General features: G+C 29.2%; 8 protein-coding genes across 8 annotated transcripts; 4 read left to right on the top strand and 4 right to left on the bottom strand.

Moving 5' to 3' along the window:
- Window positions 1–2277: 2277 nt before the first annotated feature.
- OCT59_002542 (uncharacterized protein) lies at window positions 2278–2625 on the top strand (the record flags this gene model as incomplete). The annotated part of the gene is made up of 1 exon (XM_066144588.1): window positions 2278–2625. One exon carries the CDS (start codon window positions 2278–2280, stop codon window positions 2623–2625), a length of 348 nt encoding a protein of 115 aa, XP_065995741.1.
- Window positions 2626–4272: 1647 nt separating this feature from the next.
- On the bottom strand, window positions 4273–4650 carry OCT59_002541 (uncharacterized protein; the record flags this gene model as incomplete). The annotated part of the gene is made up of 1 exon (XM_066144587.1): window positions 4273–4650. One exon carries the CDS (start codon window positions 4648–4650, stop codon window positions 4273–4275), a length of 378 nt encoding a protein of 125 aa, XP_065995740.1.
- A 99-nt stretch (window positions 4651–4749) lies between these two features.
- OCT59_002540 (uncharacterized protein) lies at window positions 4750–6175 on the bottom strand (the record flags this gene model as incomplete). The annotated part of the gene is made up of 3 exons (XM_066144586.1): window positions 4750–5376; window positions 5439–5601; window positions 5802–6175. 3 exons carry the CDS (start codon window positions 6173–6175, stop codon window positions 4750–4752), a joined length of 1164 nt encoding a protein of 387 aa, XP_065995739.1.
- A 900-nt stretch (window positions 6176–7075) lies between these two features.
- On the bottom strand, window positions 7076–8073 carry OCT59_002539 (uncharacterized protein; the record flags this gene model as incomplete). The annotated part of the gene is made up of 2 exons (XM_066144585.1): window positions 7076–7771; window positions 8068–8073. 2 exons carry the CDS (start codon window positions 8071–8073, stop codon window positions 7076–7078), a joined length of 702 nt encoding a protein of 233 aa, XP_065995738.1.
- A 2876-nt stretch (window positions 8074–10949) lies between these two features.
- OCT59_002538 (uncharacterized protein) lies at window positions 10950–11575 on the bottom strand (the record flags this gene model as incomplete). Its single annotated transcript, XM_066144584.1, has 2 exons — window positions 10950–11141; window positions 11204–11575. 2 exons carry the CDS (start codon window positions 11573–11575, stop codon window positions 10950–10952), a joined length of 564 nt encoding a protein of 187 aa, XP_065995737.1.
- Window positions 11576–13375: 1800 nt separating this feature from the next.
- Window positions 13376–14087, top strand: OCT59_002537 (uncharacterized protein; the record flags this gene model as incomplete). The annotated part of the gene is made up of 2 exons (XM_066144583.1): window positions 13376–13560; window positions 13634–14087. The coding sequence occupies 2 exons, from the start codon at window positions 13376–13378 to the stop codon at window positions 14085–14087; spliced, it is 639 nt and encodes a 212-aa protein (XP_065995736.1).
- A 232-nt stretch (window positions 14088–14319) lies between these two features.
- OCT59_002536 (uncharacterized protein) lies at window positions 14320–15018 on the top strand (the record flags this gene model as incomplete). Its single annotated transcript, XM_025312057.2, has 1 exon — window positions 14320–15018. One exon carries the CDS (start codon window positions 14320–14322, stop codon window positions 15016–15018), a length of 699 nt encoding a protein of 232 aa, XP_025165619.2.
- Window positions 15019–17397: 2379 nt separating this feature from the next.
- On the top strand, window positions 17398–18327 carry OCT59_002535 (uncharacterized protein; the record flags this gene model as incomplete). The annotated part of the gene is made up of 1 exon (XM_025330939.2): window positions 17398–18327. One exon carries the CDS (start codon window positions 17398–17400, stop codon window positions 18325–18327), a length of 930 nt encoding a protein of 309 aa, XP_025165620.2.
- Between the last annotated feature and the right edge of the window lie 534 nt (window positions 18328–18861).

Below are 18861 nucleotides of genomic sequence, written 5' to 3'. Positions count from 1 at the left end.
TAATGTTTCAAAACATTTGCGATCACGTATTATTACGGAATATTTTGACCGTAATGCTTCAGAATATTTACGATCATGAATTATTTCAGAATATTTTGATCGTAATGCTTCAGAACATTTACGATCACATATTATTACGGAATATTTCGATTATAATACTTCGAAACATTTACGATATCGTAATTCTACGGAATATTTTGATCGTAATGCTTCAGAACATTTTCGATCACGTATTATTACGGAATATTTTAACCGTAATGCTTCAAAACATTTACGATCACGTATTATTTCGGAATATTTCAATCGTAAAATTACGTAGATTTATGGAAATCCATAAATCTACAGAATATTATGCCGTAAATGTACGTAATTTTACAAAAATTTGTAAACTTACGGAATATTATGCCGTATTTAAATTCCTGATGTATAATAATTTGGTGCATGCTGGCGTTATTATGATGATGGATATTACTCCTATAAGGTTAAGTACGTGTAAATAGAGTTAGTTCTCTTTGTACAGTTATATTACAAATTGGTGGTACTATCCTGCTTTGTTAGTACAAGCTGGATGGTACCACTAAACGAAATGGCCCATTATCACACGTTAAATAACCAAAAACAGGCAAAAAAAATGGCTAGAATTGCATAAACTATTCGCAAATTTATATAAACTATTTACAAATAGTATAGGTTAATTCACAAATAGCCAAAAACAGCCAAAAACAGCCAAAAACAGCCAAAAATAGCCAAAAATAGCCAAAAATAGCCACTGCTTTTCGCGCCATTTTTTTTGCCAATTTTTAGCATTTCGATTTGTGTATCTTCTGAAGTTTCTGGTATTAACGTTTGCTTTTGGAATTTGGTAAAGCCAGAAGCTGCGAATTCTTGCTATTTCGACGTTTGCTTTTAGATTTTGGTAGAGCCAGAAGCTGCAGATTCTTGCTGTTTCATCGCTTACTTTTGGATTCTGGTAGAGCCAGAAGCTGCAGATTCTTGTTGTTTTGACGCTTGCTTTTGGGTTCTGGTAAAACCAGAAGATATGGATTCCTGTTGTTTCGACGTTTACTTTTGGGTTTTGGTAGAGTCGGAAGCTGCAGATTCTTGTTATTTCAATATTGACGTTTATTTGGGAGAATCGGAACTTGCAGATTCCTGTGCTGAAGTTTGTTTGTGAGACTCTTGACAAATTTTTTTTGACACTTTTTTCCAGATCGTTTCATTCTTTATAGTAAATTTTAATAAACAGAAGAATAGTAAAATTAGTAAATAAAGTAGAACTTTCTTTCAAAATGACGAAAAATATTGTTCGATTTATATAAAAGTTACGTTTAACGATCAATATAAAAATGTATTGCAGGTTTTATAAAAATTACGAGAATTGTTTATTGAAAAAATAAAATTATTTTTGCGAAAAAAATTTGATTGATGGAGCTTTATAAGCAGATTTTATAAAAATTACGAGAATTATTTATCGAAAAAATAAAATTATTTTTGCAAAAAAAATTCAATTGATGGAGCTTTATAAAATTTAAAATTCAAAATAAGCTTTCTGAGAAAAAGTCTATTTGATAAAAATAAAACCAAAATTTGATTTAAAAGTTAATTAATCGTTAAAAAAAGTTTAATCGAAATTAGACTTTTATTACTTTTATCAAATCAATTACTAACGGATCAAATTTAACCGAAATTTTTAAATTAAAAAAAAAAATTCTCATGATTGAAAATTTAATTAATCGAAATCTCAAAATTAAACTTTTATTAAATCAATTACTAACGGATCAAATTTAACCGAAATTTTCAAATTAAAAAAAATTCATGATTGAAAATTTAATTAATCGAAATCTCAAAATTAAACTTTTATCAAATTAATTACTAACAGATCAAATTTAACCAAAATTTTCAAATTAAAAAAATTCTTATGATTGAAAATTTAATTAATCAAAATCTCGATATTAAACTTTTATTAAATTAATTACTAATGGATCAAATATAACCAAAATTTTTAAATTAAAAAAAAAAATTTCATAAAATTTTAATTTCAAGAGAAAAATTGACTTCATTTGTTAAAATTTCGTTAAATTTTAAAGTACATATTAATTATAACCGATTCTTTATCAAATTTTATAAAACACAACTAGAAAAAGATCAATTAATCAAATTATGGGTTCAGAAAGGATAGCAAACTGACTATCTTCTAGAAGGTTTAGCAAAAAAAGAACCAAAGTCCCTTGTTATTATGACAAATGTAATGGAAAACTGGTTATATTACGAACTAAAATGCTTCGTGAAGCCGCAGAAAATACAACTGACTCGAATCTTAATAGTAGTTTGGCTTCATTGTTACTAATTAATCAAGAAGAGGATTCAACAATAACTTCATTAGAAGAAAATCTGATAAATGAAGATATTTTGATATTTCCATTAAATGAAGAAATTTTGGTAATAACTCCTTTTGAAGAAGATTTGACAACAATTCCATTAAATGAAAAAGATAATTCGACAACTTCAGAATACAACAAAAACGAATATATTTTTTTACCTCGAAACCGTACAAGAAGCTACGCAAATCACTCACAAATTATGCTCAAACATTCAGGAACAGAAGATTTGAGCAATTCTATCTGATTATGAACAATATACCGATACTTCTTCTTCTTCTGATGGCAATGAGTCAGATGATAGAACTTTTGCTGATACTTTTGAAAATTATTCACCACCAGATTTTAAATCATATCAAAAGGAAGAAAAAACAACAATCGATGATAAATTTTCATGGATTTTATTATGGATAATGACCTTTCAAAAAAAGTTCAATCTCCCTGAAACAGCGACCAAATCTCAACTAAAATTCATAAAAATAGTGTTAAAAGAAATCGGTGGAGACATTTATAATAGCTTTCCTGACTCTTTATATATATATATATATTATAATACAATAAACTTTTTTTTGTTTTGTAGACCTCTTTATGCTTTACAAAACAAAAAAAAATTCATTAAAATTGAACTGCTATATAGTAAGTTAATTGCAAAAAAAACTTTTTAATAAATAAATTACTATATATTACATATACAGTTAACTTCCTCTATAGTCACTCCCGTTATAGTCACATTCTACTATATAGTCACACCAGTTGAATGTTCAAAACACTTTATTATTAAAATCTATCCTATATAGTCACAAACTATCTATAGTCACTATCACACCTATCCTCAAAAATCTTATATTAAAAAGAACCGTTTATAATCACAGTTATATAAAGAATATATTAAATAACTTGGCATCTAATAATCGTACAAAGATATATCATAGCTTGTTAGAATCGTCTCACTGAGACGAATCGAATGGTGGTAGTTTTATCCTTTTCCTTTGCAAGTGTTTACGGCCAGACCACCCATTGCCTCTTATGAGACTAATCTCGGGTCTGTGTCCTATCATCTTCAATGGGCAACCATTATACCGAAGTTTTATCCTTTTCCGATCACTGGCTGACGAGTTATTCAACAAAATGTTAAACATCAGCATTATAATATTTCTTTATTTACGTTTACTGCGCCATTTAACATTTTGCTAGATTTCTCAGTACCTAGTGATCGTAAAAAGACGATTTATAGCTCGTTGGAATCGCCTCATCGAGACGAATCGAATGGTGGTAAGCTCATCTCTCTGCGAACAATATTGACGGAGTTACTACTTAAAAACCATTTAATATTTTTTTAATTTCGGAAATTGATCTAGTGATTGGATTTCGATGTATAATATACCATTAGATTCGTCTCATCAAGACGAATCGAATGGTAGTAAGATCGTCTTTCTAGGATCAATATTGACAGAGTTATCAATCACCGGACAAATCAATTTACTAATTGTTAAAATTCTGTGTAACATTAATCGTTAAACTTCATTCAATATTAACTTATTCAAACATAATGTTACGTCATGATTTTATCACAGAAAATCAACTTCTGACTTCCATTTTAGGTATTAAATTCATTTTTTTGAACATTAACTAATTAAAATAGAAATTCAAAATATTCGAGACTTTTTTTGTTATTTTGGTCTTTTTTCTCAAGATCCTTTTTAATTTCAAGCTGTTAAATATCAACAATAGCCAAAATATATGTAAAAAGATGTGCCAGTTACGTCTACTTTATCTTATAAAATTAGTTTACACACTAGATTTTTTTTTATATATGTAAAAACACTTTTTGTAATAGAAATACACTTTTTCAATATTACAGCCTGACTTTATTGCTTTGAAAAAAAGATATTACCTATTTACTTTTCTTTTTATGCCTAATATTATTATTCCAATACCTTTTAACACGCTGAATATTCCATTCTTGTGATAGTTTACTTAAGACTTCATTAATTTCAGTTTCTGTGGGTATTGTTTCCTTTTGTAACAAGCAACTTAAGATTTGTTTTTCTTCTTCAGTTGTTATAATTCTAATTCTTTGGCGTTTTGGTTGAGGCTCATTTTGATTGTCTAATTCAATACTTGCTCTTTTTAAATTACCTTTAACTGACTGAAGAACTTGTTCGTTAGATTGAATGGGCAATACACCAGATGATTGATTCCCATTATTTTTTGGCACAGTATTCTTTCTTGGTTTTTTATTTTTTGATAAATCAGAAATTTTAGTTTTCATTACTGACAATACCCTTCTTCCTTTAGTATTAATTGCCTCAGTTTTTATTACTTCTTGCCGAAAAATTTCTTTGATTCTCTTTAATCCATCCATATATGCTTAGTTTATTTTTATTAATCCTTCTTGATTCAATTGGGGTGGAGAGTTTTTCTTGAAAAGATCATAATTAATAGGATTATCCATTTCGAATGCTTCTAATAAATCATGCACTAATTTCCATAATGGTTCAATACGATTATTTGTGTTGTGATCCTTGTGTTGATATGTGTAAGTACCCAAAAATTCATTTAATAATGTATCTATTTGATTTCTTTCCTCTTGAGTTGCTTTAATTTGTAACTCTAAGTTTTCTTGATTACACGAATTTCTAGTAATATTCTGTTTAATATAAGCAACACTATGAGTTTCTAACGCTTTGTCAAAAGCAGGATAATGTCCTTCTCTTGCTAAATTTATAGAAGCACAAAGATGAAGTTTTTTTTCTAACAGTGGATATTTTTCTAAATTCGCAAGAAAATGTGTAACAGAAGTAGCATAATTGCTTTTTCTCGTGGCAGGAAAAAGTGGAGCAAAAGCTGCTAATCCAAATTTTTGTAATTCATAATTTCCACAGCGTATTCCGGTAAGATGAGTTTTCCATATTGCAAACCATTCATAATATAAGTACCATATTCTTAAGCATATTTTCTCATTTGCAGGACAAGATAATATTTCTTCGATTTTAATCTTACTTTTTTGTAAGTATATATTAATGGCTGCTCCAACTGCAACCCAGATTAGTTCTAAACCCTTCTTGTAGATCGATAATCAATAACAGCTGCAAATTTATCCAAAAATTTCACACCTAAAGCTGTAGCCAAATCATATATTCCGTAACTTGAAAATAATGTAACCAAGGCACTCATCATATCCTTTGAGGTGCGCCACGACCAAGAATAGGCCGTATATTTTCTGATTTATTGCGGCATTTAATTAATAGTCTAAATATCGCCTCATCTGCACAAATATCTAGAAAATCATTCTCCTCCAAAGAAAAATCTCTTCTATACATTTCCGTAGCACGTAAGATTTTGTTATTATCATTTGGGGATCCACTTGGTTCTAATATGACTACGTTTAGAGGTAGAAGATTACAGCCGAATTCTGTTTACCTTAATATTTCTGAATTTATTGCTGTAAGATCAATCTTATTGTATTCTAGTTCTTGTCTTTCATTGTACCGGAATGCTAGCAAACTTATAAAAATTTCATTTATTTTGAAAATAATATCGCGCATTTCTTGTGATATTCCAAAGATTTGTGTATCAATATTTAGATTACGTATTGGTTCTGATTTTTTAACAATAACTTCTGGTAATGAAAACTGAAACACCATTCTTAGCGTAACATGTGATGTACCTCGAGTTACATCATAGATATTTCCAAATTGAAAGCTTCTTTCTTTAAAATCGATATTATCAATCACAGCTAAATTAAAAACATTTTTTTTGGTCAATAGGCATTTAGAAGGGTCAGCACTTTTCATCCGTATTTTTTCCAATCTTCGTTCATGTCTATTCGTATGTCTAATAATAGAACATTTGGTTAAAAGGTCATGCAATGAAGATAATAATTTTGGTTATCGGCATAATGAAGCTAATACATTCGGTAGCCACAAATTTAGGTATGGAAATGTAAAATTAATTAAAGCTGAAATTAATAAAGAAAGAAGATGGTTGATTTTTTGCGAATCTAATTCCTTTAATGATTTTTCTTTTAGGAGTCATTTTTGGTTGGATTCTGCGGTCTTTCTTTCCAATATTGTTGTAAGTATGGACTCAAAAAAATTCGGTAAAGACCCGGGAAATACACTAATATAATCATTAAGACTTTCTGGAATTTGTAAGTTATTTATATATTTTTTAAGACATTTATATGATTGCCATAGTTTTTGTTCCATTTCCCGGCCAATTTCTTTATATTTTAGCTCATTCAACTCCTTTTCTTAAAATTCGATAGGAATTTGGTTTAATTTCATTACTATTTTTAATATAAAATAACTTGGAGCACTGTGATTAGAATATAGAGATTTATCGAGTGTATTAGATATGTCTGGTTGTGATACCATTGTAGATTTATTTTTTGCATTAAAAAATGGACTAATTTGTGGCAAAATTACCGTAAGAACATTTTTCTGATATTCAAAATTTTCATTATTTGTGACATGTAGAAGCCAATTGGCCAACATTTTCAAGTTTTTTTTTATATCCCCCTTATGGTCTCCCCTTTTTTTACATGATAGTGTTTCTCGACCTCTTCCTGGTCTAGTGTGAAAATGTCCTCCTTCATGTTCATAACAATTACAATATACATATTGAGGATTTTTAATTTTATCAAAAACACGTTCACATAAAGAATTGTATGGTTCTAACGCGCTACAATTAAATTAGCCATTACAGACCACTTGAACATTCCTTTTAATTATCTTCCATGAATGTTTCTCGCATCCTGTGCCTCGTGTAAAAAAATAATAAAGTTTTTCACAAAATGAACATCTTCTTCGATAAAATACACTTCGACTTGTGTCTTTTAATTGTTTAAAGCCCGGCTCATGAAGATTTTTTTGATTATTGTTAAAATGATAACTACAAACGCCTAGCCGTTCTAATACACCATCTGCTTCAACAATGCTTTTCCCATCTATTTGATATACACCACAAAGCTGCCATAATGTTCGAAAACTTTTTGAATTTTCACATCTTTTAATATGGCCTTCGATCTTATCAATAATAACACATCGTGTTAAATTTTTAAATGCTTTTTGTTCAATAATTATATCATTATCTTCCGAATCTGTTTCTGAAATTGAATCATCATCAAATATACTATCTGTTTCACTTGTATCCTCTATATTAATAACTTTTTTTAAATATTCTTCATCCAAAGAAAAAGTAACTTGTTCAATTTCAGTTTCAAAATTATCATCATATATAGTTTCAGATTCCGTGTTTTCACTATCAAAAAGACAATATTCTTCGCTTCCTTTTGGTAAAATACTTGATATTCCTAAAAGTGAAGCTTTTGGGGCTTTTTCGTGTGTTTTATTTAAAGATATTTCAGAATTTAAAAGTTTATACGTAAGCTTTGTGAATTGTGAGTAACCTTATAGCCGAGATCCTCTTAAACTAAATTCAAAAAGCGCGTTCTGACAACATACCTACTTTTAAAAAAGGCTTTTTTTGATCTGTAACTAGGTCACATTTCTTATTAACCAGCCAATAATTTTTTTATTGTGTATGAAACTTCAGTTATTTGACGATTTTTATATGAAATCGGTGATGTAATATGTAGATCATTACTAATTAAAAAATTTGATCATCATGTGACTGGATTTGTCCGGTGATTGATATATTTTATTGTTAGCAATATGACTTAGACTGACATATTATTATAAATAAGAAGTATATTATTAGTCAAATTAAATAATGTACAATTAAATACTATTAAATATTTTTTATTATAATGTTTTATAATTATAAGTGATACATTATAAATTTATGTTTCTAATTGTAATCTTAAAGTTTAAAGTCTTAAACATTAATTTAAATATCTAATTTAAATCATAATGATATAACTTTAACTTAATATTTTATTAATTAATTTTTTTATCATAATTATTAATGTTTCATCAGGAAATTTTATAGCGCGAAAAATTGCGTAAGTTTACGATTTTGTAAGTTTACGAAAGTTTATGGCATAATATTTCGAAAAATTTCAAAATATTACGTAAGTTTACAATTTCGTAAAATTTATGTGATATTACGGTTAAAATATTACGTAAGTTTTCAATATCGTAAGATTTACGCAATATTACAGTCAAAATATTCTGCAAATTTACGAAACTGTAAACCTGCGTAATATTACGGTTGAAATATTTCGAAAATTTACGAAACTGTAAACCTGCGTAATATTACGGTTGAAATATTTCGAAAATTTACGAAACTGTAAACCTGCGTAATATTACGGTTAAAATATTTCGAAAATTTACGAAACTGTAAACCTGCGTAATATTACGGTTGAAATATTTCGAAAATTTACGAAACTGTAAACCTGCGTAATATTACAGTTAAAATATTTCGAAAATTTACGAAACTGTAAACCTGCGTAATATTATGGTTGAAATATTTCGAAAATTTACGAAACTGTAAACCTGCGTAATATTACGGTTGAAATATTTCGAAAATTTACGAAACTGTAAACCTGCGTAATATTACGGTTGAAATATTTCGAAAATTTACGAGATTGTAAACTGCATATGCAGTAGAACGTATACAAGGGGCATGTGATACTATTGAATAATCAAAAATAATATAAACACCTTTTCTTTTATATAAACACCTTTTTTTTTAAGTTTGGGAAAGCAAATTTATTTTTATTTACGAATTTTTTATTATTTACAATTTTTATGTTAAAAATTAAAGTAAATTCTAATTTTTATTATAACTTAATAAAAAAAATACACATTTGATACTTGTTCGCTACTATTTTATAAAATAGTACCTAGGCTGTACGGCGTGGACGTCAGTATCGGTCACAGCCCAAAAAAAATGTGAGTCTCCAGCCGATATTTGGTACAGACTGGGCCTAGCTACTCACTTAATAAATAATAAAAAAATAAAATAATTATCTTCTTCTACGATACGTAGGTAAGTTTCTCCTTGCCCTACGATCATCACGCGTGACTAAAATTGATCAAATTTATCAAATTTAAAACATGAACGTAAATATTAATTATAAATTTTATTATAGTATAATTACCCGGCCTCTCCCAAAATCTCGTTCTAAATTCGCGATAATATCTTGCGCCGGTACGCATCCACAGCCGCCGCCCAGGGTTACCATTACGATAAAGGACATAGTTCTAAATATCAAAATCAGTTTGAATATTCGGTAAATACATTTAATTTATATGAATGTAATTTTATTTATTTACTTACATGGTAATCCCTGACGAGGTTCCTCCACTTTTGGCTGCACTGTCCCGGAAACCCTCGTTCGAAATATTCTATTTATTCTGATTCAATTAAATGGATTGGTTAATTTGAATTTAAATTCTTTCTTAAAGAAATTATAGATATTAGTCATATGAACCTATTGGCAACAGAGTCCCAAAAATCTTGGCGGCTTCTACCATTAATATTGTGATAGGCGCAGTTTCTGTCTCGGCGTATATCAACAAGTTCGTCCATCATAGCCCAGTTCCAATGGACGTTATAGTGGAAACGACAACGTGTGTGGCGAGGCATTATTAGATTAGATTTGATTTTTATAATTTGATTTTGGGATGAGTAAAAATTTGAAAGAAAGTCGTAAAATGTCACTTTAAATAAAATTTGAACAATACCTCTTTGGTTTGATTTTATTTCTTGTTTCAATTAAAATTTAATTTATTAGACTTTTCATCATTAAACATATTAATTAAATCTCATGCGGATATGGATTATCTAAATATAAATATCATGATTCTAAATATAAATATAAATCACTTAATTTATTTTAATTTTTTTTTAAAAAAAGTTTGATTTCAATTAAAAATAATTAAAAATCTGTTATTTAAATATAAATATCAATATATTATATTTAAAAATAAACCAATTTATTATTAGCACATTCTATTGAATTTTAAAAAAATCAATTTTTTTTTTAAAAAAAAATCATCAATATATGGGGACACGCACAGCAAAACAAGGGGATAGGATCTAAAAATTTTTTTTTGAGATTTTATTACAACTGTAATTTTTGGATAAATTGGAGCATAATTATTATATAAACTTAAGAAATTTTTTTTTGAGGCTATCCCCTTGTTTTGCTGTGCTTGTCCCCATATCATATTTAAAAATAAAACAATTATATTCTGATTAAATATTTTGCGTACATTTCTTAAAAAAATCATAAAAAAAAATCTTGTACGTCGTACATGCAATTACTAAATATCATCCCCTTGTGATAAATAAAAAATTACGCAACACAAATTCAACACAAACTCAACACAAATTTAACAAATTTAACGAAATTTGGCCAAAATTAACAAATTTTTACCAGAATTGTCAACACAAATTGAACACAAATTGAACACAAATTTCAGTCACGATTTATTTATGTCACACCCGTGTTGTTAATAATTAAATAAATAAATCTGCATTTTATTTATGATATAGGAAACGTGACCATAAATTCTTTAAGGATATAATTTTATTAAAATAAATCAAAACTCCTATATCAAGTGACTAAAAAATATATTTATTTACGAAATATTCATTTTATTTATCAAATCGGGGTACTATGTGAACGACACCATGTATAGACTCTATAGCTACAAAGTTATATAATTCTATCAATTTTAAGTGAGGACATCCATATAAATATGGGTTCCTTTTAGATTTAAAATCGTACCATTGAATTAATGCGAGATTTAGCGGTGGGTCTGTTAATACTTCTGCTAACAATAAGGCCTATAAATAATAAATATTTATTAATACTTTATAATAAATTATTACATAAATTGGAAAAATACCTGTCCATAACAAAGTCCTTTGTCTGATATATAATCATTTGATTCTTCAGAATCCATTGAAATAGCTATGTCGCTAAACCATACTTTATTATGATACCTGTTTGTGGCACGCATTATGGCACCATTTTCCAGTGTTACCGATCCGTATATGTTTATTCGGGTTTCACCAATAATTGTGAACCCATCAAGTAAATCTAGATATGAATCCAGACAACTTATAAATCTAGCAAAACCGGTCTTCATTTTATTGTCTACGGAATCTTTTTTTTCATTAAAAAATGTATTTGCATCTTGTAAAGAGAAATCAAAGAGTCTTGCAGAAAATTTACAAGTGCGAGGTGTTTTTGCTGGATTCACTGAATGTTGAGACATTCCACAGGTCGAAGGGGCGCCATTGTCCAAAATTCAAAAAATGCAAATTCCCCATTTTCCTGGAAAATGGTGGGAAATTGTGGAAAATGCTGCATTACGCTGAGCAATTTTTTGGAATAGCATTGTTACAACATTGTCCGATTTAGCAAATCTTATGAAATTTTGGGAAAATGCTACATTATATTTCAAATGTAACATTTTTGTAACATTTCGTAACATTGTTATAACATTGTCATTAAAATCAAATTTTGCTTTTTTTTTGTCAAATGTTCCAATTTTCTTGCAAATGGTGCATTTTTATGAAAATGCCACATTTTATCTCCAATGTGATATCATTGTAACAACATTTCATAAAATTGTTATAACATTGTCAATTAAAATCAAATTTTGTCAAATATTCCGATTTCCTAGCAAATGGTGCATTTTTTTATGAAAATTCTATATTTTTTGTCAAATGTTGCATATTTTTAGCAAATTTTATGTTTTTTTGGTCAAATGTTTCACTTTCGTCAGAATGTTAAAATTAGAGCTCCGAACAGGTCAGCCAAATTCAGGTAACCTGACCTGACCTGACCTGAAATTCAGGTCAGGTATGAAGATTGACCTGACCTGATTGACCTGTTGACCTGAAACTATTGATTCTACTATATAATAAAAGTGAGTTGCAGTATTGCGATTCACTTTTTTATATTGATTTTATATAATAAAAGTGAGTTGAAGTATTGCGATTCACTTTTTTATATAGATTCTATATAAAAAAAGTGAGTTGCGGTATTGCGATTCACTTTTTTATATTGATTTTATATAATAAAAGTGAGTTGCGATATTGCGATTCACTTTTTTATATAGATTTTATATAATAAAAGTGAGTTGCGATATTGCGATTCACTTTTTTATATTAATTCTACATAAAAAAAGTGAATCGCAATACCGCAACTCACTTTTTTTATATAGAATCTATATAAAAAAGTGAATCGCAATACTGCAACTCACTTTTTTTATACAAAATCAATATAAAAAAGTGAATTGCAGTATTGGGATTCACTTTTTTATATGATTTTAATATAAAAATGTTGAATCGCAATATTTCGAGAAAAAACGTTGCGAAAACGTTTTTTCATAATATTATATTAAAAAAATGTTTCGTAACGTTTTTTTTTTGATATTTCAATAATAACGTTGCGAAAACATTTAAAAAAAACGTTTTGCAATATTTTTTTTCAATATTTTAATAAAAAATGTTGCAAAAACGTTTTTTTTCATAATATTATATTAAAAAAAAAAGTTTTGTACCGTTTTTTTTCAATACTTTAATAAAAATAGTCCTGAAATTTTTCAGGTTTCAGGTCAGGTCAGGTCAAACAGACAACCTGATATAACCTGACCTGACCTGACCTGAAAAAAAATTTCAGGTCAGGTTTATCAATTAACCTGACCTGACCTGACCCATTCGGAACTCTAAACAAGGGTAATTAAATAAAATAAACATTACTAGTATCTTAATTAATATTAACCTTTATTTAAATATAGGAATTTGTACATTATTCATGTCTATACCGGCAAATATTTCATAGCAAAAAGCCCTTAAAAGGTCTTGCAGATTCTCGTCTCCAAACCTTAAAAAAAATTTATGATTGGTTTGTAATTAGAGATCGTCAAAAAATCAGTGCAATAAATTGGATTTCATCACAGTGCCAGTTTGATTTACTTTTATCTATCCAAGGTTTTTTAGGAATGACAAAAGAGATTTTCACCTTGCATCCAAATTCAACTATTGAACCACGCCGAGTATCATAAGATATGTTAAAAGGACTATTTGGAACAATTCGACAGCTTGGAGGTGATTCATCAACACAGACATTAAAAGGATACGGACATGCATTAAATAAATTTCAGGTTACTGCAAGAATGACTTCTGAATTACAAAGTGTTAACTACGGAAAAGCAAATCAAACTGGAATGGAATTTGATTATCTTACTAGATAGTAAGTTGTTTTTAAATTAATATTTGTATTTAAATGAAAATAATTTAATTTTTTTTTTTTTTGTTAAATTAAGCGATTATAGAATTAAAACGTCAAAGAATAATAGTATGCATTCTACTTTATTAAGTAGTACTACACAATTATCCAATATGCCACCTTTTGTACAAAAAATTTTTAAAGCTCTTCTTTTAGATGATCTGTTTATGGAAAGAATTGAAATTCTGACATTATCTTTCAGTGAAGATATTAATCAACTAAATCAAAAGGTCTCATTTTTCCAAAAAGAGTGCCAGCAGTTCTTTAATTCATGTCTCTATAATAATAGAATTTTTTCTTTATTAGAAAAATGGAACGATAATATTAAAAATATTGTTTTAAAATTAATTCCTAAAAAAAAGGGAAAACTTTGGTCACCTACATGGATTACTCAACTGGAAGTTAGTTTGAATAATTATTTGTGTTCCGGCATTTGGTTTTTGGAATTTCAAGAGGTTATTGTACAAAATCATTCTACTACAACAACATAAAGATTAGTTGCTTATTTTCTTGTTCGCAAAGTGATAGACGAGACATTTAAAGGTAATGATCACGAAAATGGAAATATAGAAGAATGTGCAGATTCCACATTAACTCCTAGGGATATCATTACCTTAAATCAAGCGGAATCATTAAAATTTTCATATATTATTGGCTGGGTACTGACTATTTAAATTACTTAAAAGAGACCATTTAATGAATTCCCATCCAAAGTTTTCAATTATGCACACTTTACTTGAAGCTCTCTGTACAGAAAAGGTTGAATATGTGACAGAAACAAAATCACAGACCACCAACATTATACCTGGACCTGAATTCATTCGTTTTATGTATTATTTAGAATCTTTAGTAATCGAAATGTTTAAAAAAAGTAATGAATTGGGACCAAACATTTTACGCTATGTGACGAATAGTCTCCTTTCTAATTCACCTCTGAACCAAATGTTTGTAACAATTTTGAAATCATCAATGGATAATAATGTCGAATTGGAAAATGATGAACTTGGGTTTATTTATGAACGATGTATCTTAATCTACATGAGAAGTCATCAAAAAACGTGGAGAGAAGTTAACAATTATATTCCAGAAAAAGGTACTGCAAGTTTAAGAGAAAACTTGAAAACAATGCGTTCAAGTTATTCTACAACAGAAAATAAAAAACCTTCTCTCATGAAGAAGGGTAATTTACCTTCTAATCCTATTCACGCTTTGGAACAACTTAGGCTATGGGTGCAGCTTGAAGAAGCAAAAGATTCATTCACCAAGATGTTTTTAGTATCAGAATTATTGTGGTTAATATGGGCATTCGGAATTTCAATGCCATATAAAAAAAAACAAAAATTGGTACCTATAATTATTTCCAATTTAAAAAACCGGACACCTTTTACTGATGAAGCACTTAAAAAAAAACTATTTCTATAGAATAGTGAAAATGCAAACAATATATCGAATAAATATAATAAAAAAAATTATTCCAACTAAAAAAATTTGTTTGTTTTATTAATTTTCTAACCGAGAAAAAAAAATTAATTACACAGAAACCCTTAATTAACCATATTTGAACTAACCAGAAAGCCAATAATGCACCAAAGATTATGAAACTTTGGTATTAAACAGTTCTCAAGTGTGCTAATCTACTCAAACATCGGCTTTTAGAAACGTTGTATATTACAAGTTGTAGGCTTGGAATATTTTTTTGATATTATAATTATATAACAAAAAAAAAATCAGTATAAAATTCAGGGGTGGACAGTTATGATGGTGACACATTAGTTACACAACAAATAAGTTGGCCCCCCTCACCCCTCGATAATATATATATAATATATGGTAATTTATTTATTAACAAGCTTTTTGCTTATTTCACCATCTAGCAGTCCAATTTCAATGAATTTTTTTTTATTTTATAAAGCATAAATGGGGCTATAAAACAAAAAAAAGTTTATGCAAATTGGATTATTAGATAGCAAACTAATTATATTATAATATATATATTAATATAATAGTATATTATATATTATATTGTATGTATTTTTTTAGCCAATCAGAATTCAATCACATGGTAGGTAGGAGGTGTCAGATCTTCACCAGTATCACCGATACTTTTTCCACCCCACGTGATTTTGTAATATTCATCACCAGCATCACACCCCACCGCATTTTCACTGTTTATATTTATCTGAGGGACTTAGTTTTTTTTTGCCTCACAAAATTATTTTTTTCACATCCCTTTAAATATCACCGATTACGTGAAGATGAAATTTTAATTATAAAAGTGTCAGTGATACTGGGGTAAATAGGGGGTGTCAGGTCTCTAACTGAGCATAATCACGTGATTTCTGGCACGCCCCTAAATCTCTTAAAAATTGGGGTATGTAGGATAAGGATTTAAACTAAATTCTGACCGGAATTAATATTAGACTTCGAAAACTAAAATATTACGGCCAGAATTATGTGATCGGCATAGAAATATCCTTTTTTGGAATACTTGTGAAACCAAATCCTTCCAATTTTTGCGGGAGGCAAAATTTCCTTTTTTGGAAGTTTGCGTAATGTCACGTGATAATTGGCCAATGGGAGAGATGTTACACACGTATTTGGAATTTGGGATTTGGGGAGGGGATTTTAAATGGGCGGCAAGTATAATCCTATGGGATACCGGATATAATGTATTATAAAAAAATTTTATGAAAATTTTATATGATAAAAATGTTACGCACAAGAATAAGTCTTGTCCAATGGATTTCGGTGGCTGATTAAACCAATCATATTTAAGGAGGGTCTAGGATAAGGATTCAATGACATATTACTGCGCATGATGTATGATTCGAAAAACCTCGATCTGTCCGATAATTCTTCTAGGCAGTTACCGGAGAGATAATAGACCGGAGAGATAATAGGGCTTGTCATTGGTGAAACTTTTCTTTCATATCTTCCATCACGATAATAATACCCTTTATCTTCATAATAACACCAATCATCAATAATCTCCATAATAATCATGCCATACTCATTCCTCTTCGATTTGAGAATCACTTGAGGAATTGGAAATATGAATTATTCACGCTGAAGTTTCTCTTCCCATTTTCTCTTCCCAATATCATCATTAACCCTTTTCTTACTCACATCATCCAAGAAAGCATCCATCTCACTTTCCTCCGATGACTTGAAGCTGACAGATACCCTTTTCGCATCATTTATTTTGCAATCAGGCTTATACTATTCAAGCTGGACTAAACCATAGGCTTAATCGCAATTGAGATTGAACGCATCATTAGCTTTTACTGATGTGATCTTAGAATATCAAAGATTGGAAGCCATATCTATGATTAATCCTCACTTATTCGTAACTCATTCACCTATTATCAGCATTATCGTATGATAATTCGTAACATTTCTATGATCGAACACTAATCCGAAGTCCGAACCTGTTATACAATACTACTGTTACTACAAAATATATAATTTAATAATTAGAAAATATCAAGCTTTTTGTTATTGATTTTGCCTAAATATATATCTCACCTGTCTATAAATAGGATCGTTTTTTTTACCATTTATAGTTAAGAAAAATCTCGTTATATAGATTGACCAATCACAATCGGAAGTTCCATCTCATTTAAGCCAAACTATTTTAGCGCCATGAACTGATAACTTATTTTTTTTCATTCCAAGAAATAATACAAATAAATACACAAAGGAAACAAAAAAGAAAAAAACATGGACCTCTGGCAACTATTTAACTTCATCGTATGCTATGCTGTCTTAAATTCAACTGCCTTCAAAAACTCATATTTTGCGATGGCTGAATCGGGATTTACTGTTGCGATACTTTGGCTGTACTGGGTCTCCGCAATTTTCAGATTCATTCCAGGTGTATTTTATCATACGAAGGGTTGGAAGGAAACTTTCATGCAAGCTCCTTTATTTCGCTTGTTCAGCGTTACTATTAGTATATATATTGGTATTCTTTCCATAATTATAGATAGAAAATACTGGGGGCCGGGACGCAACGACATACGGAAGCCACCAAAATGGCTGAGAAATCATGTAGTACACGATGAATTCGAAGAAAAAGAACGCATTGATTATGGACTTCCAAAGAAATGCTGGTTCTTATCAGGACAAACAACAAATCCTTTGCTAGGCCCTCTAAGTGCCTATTGGCAAATTAAAGATGGCAAGATAAGCTATAAAGATGGGTTCTGGGTAAGTAAATGGAACGATGACCCATGGATAGAAAATGGCTTTGTGCAGTTTGAGCCCCTCGGACTTTCAGGAACTGTTATTATGATATTTTCCATGGTATTTGTTATCGCAATTGGTTCAATAGAAGGAGGAATTGGTTGGACGCTTCTCTTATCGTTGTATGCTTTCTTTTTTCCTGGAATGGCTGATCTCGTATGGCATTGTACAATTGGGACTATTATAGGATGTGCCCGTGAGGGATCATTCAACGAATTTAAAGTTTGGTGGTATCGCGTTCGTTTAATTATTAGCGTATTGTCGCTGACTGCTATGTCTCTCTGTCCATTTTCATTATTAATAGCATTCTTATTACATAATTTTGAACCTCTCCGTGCAACTGCTATGGTAAATTGTATAATCTTATGGCTATGTCCGGGATGTCATGCTATTAGGCGCACATGGTTTCTGATATCATCCACTTTCATATTTTATGTTTGGTATCAAAATACCGGGGATGTTGTTAACCTTGTTCAATTTGCATAATATATTTAAAAAGAAATTGTTAGTTTCATACGATTGCTTGATTTATTTATACATATGTATTTAACTTTTTTCCTCATGTAATTACTGTACTTTATAATAATTTATTAATAAAATCTTTAATACCATTTATTATGATCTAGTCTACATTTTAGCAAGCTAGTATATAGAAACAGTCAAGTAAAAAAGTAGGTAATTAAGTCCCCAAATTTCCGGAACATAATGTCTCGGAAAAAAATGCCAGGAAAAAAATTTTATTAATAATAAATACAAAGTTCGGGACGTAGCCCGTGATACATGACGATTTTTTTTTCTATGCTAATGTCTATACATACGATTATTTTTTTTCGAAAAAGATAAGACTATCTTATTTATTTTCTCTTCAATGATTCCTGCGATTCAATCTGGCGATCAAACACCCACTTGATTTGCCCGAACAAGTTCTTGAGTTTTCTAAGCATAAGACATTTATCGAACACACTCTCATTAATGGGAAAGTAAATGGTGTTCGCGAACTCAATAATACCTCAACATTCC

Source organism: Rhizophagus irregularis, chromosome 10 (genome assembly GCF_026210795.1).
Source record: "Rhizophagus irregularis chromosome 10, complete sequence".
Classification (NCBI taxonomy): Eukaryota; Fungi; Glomeromycota; class Glomeromycetes; order Glomerales; family Glomeraceae; genus Rhizophagus; species Rhizophagus irregularis.
This window is presented reverse-complemented; position numbering and strand designations above follow the sequence as displayed.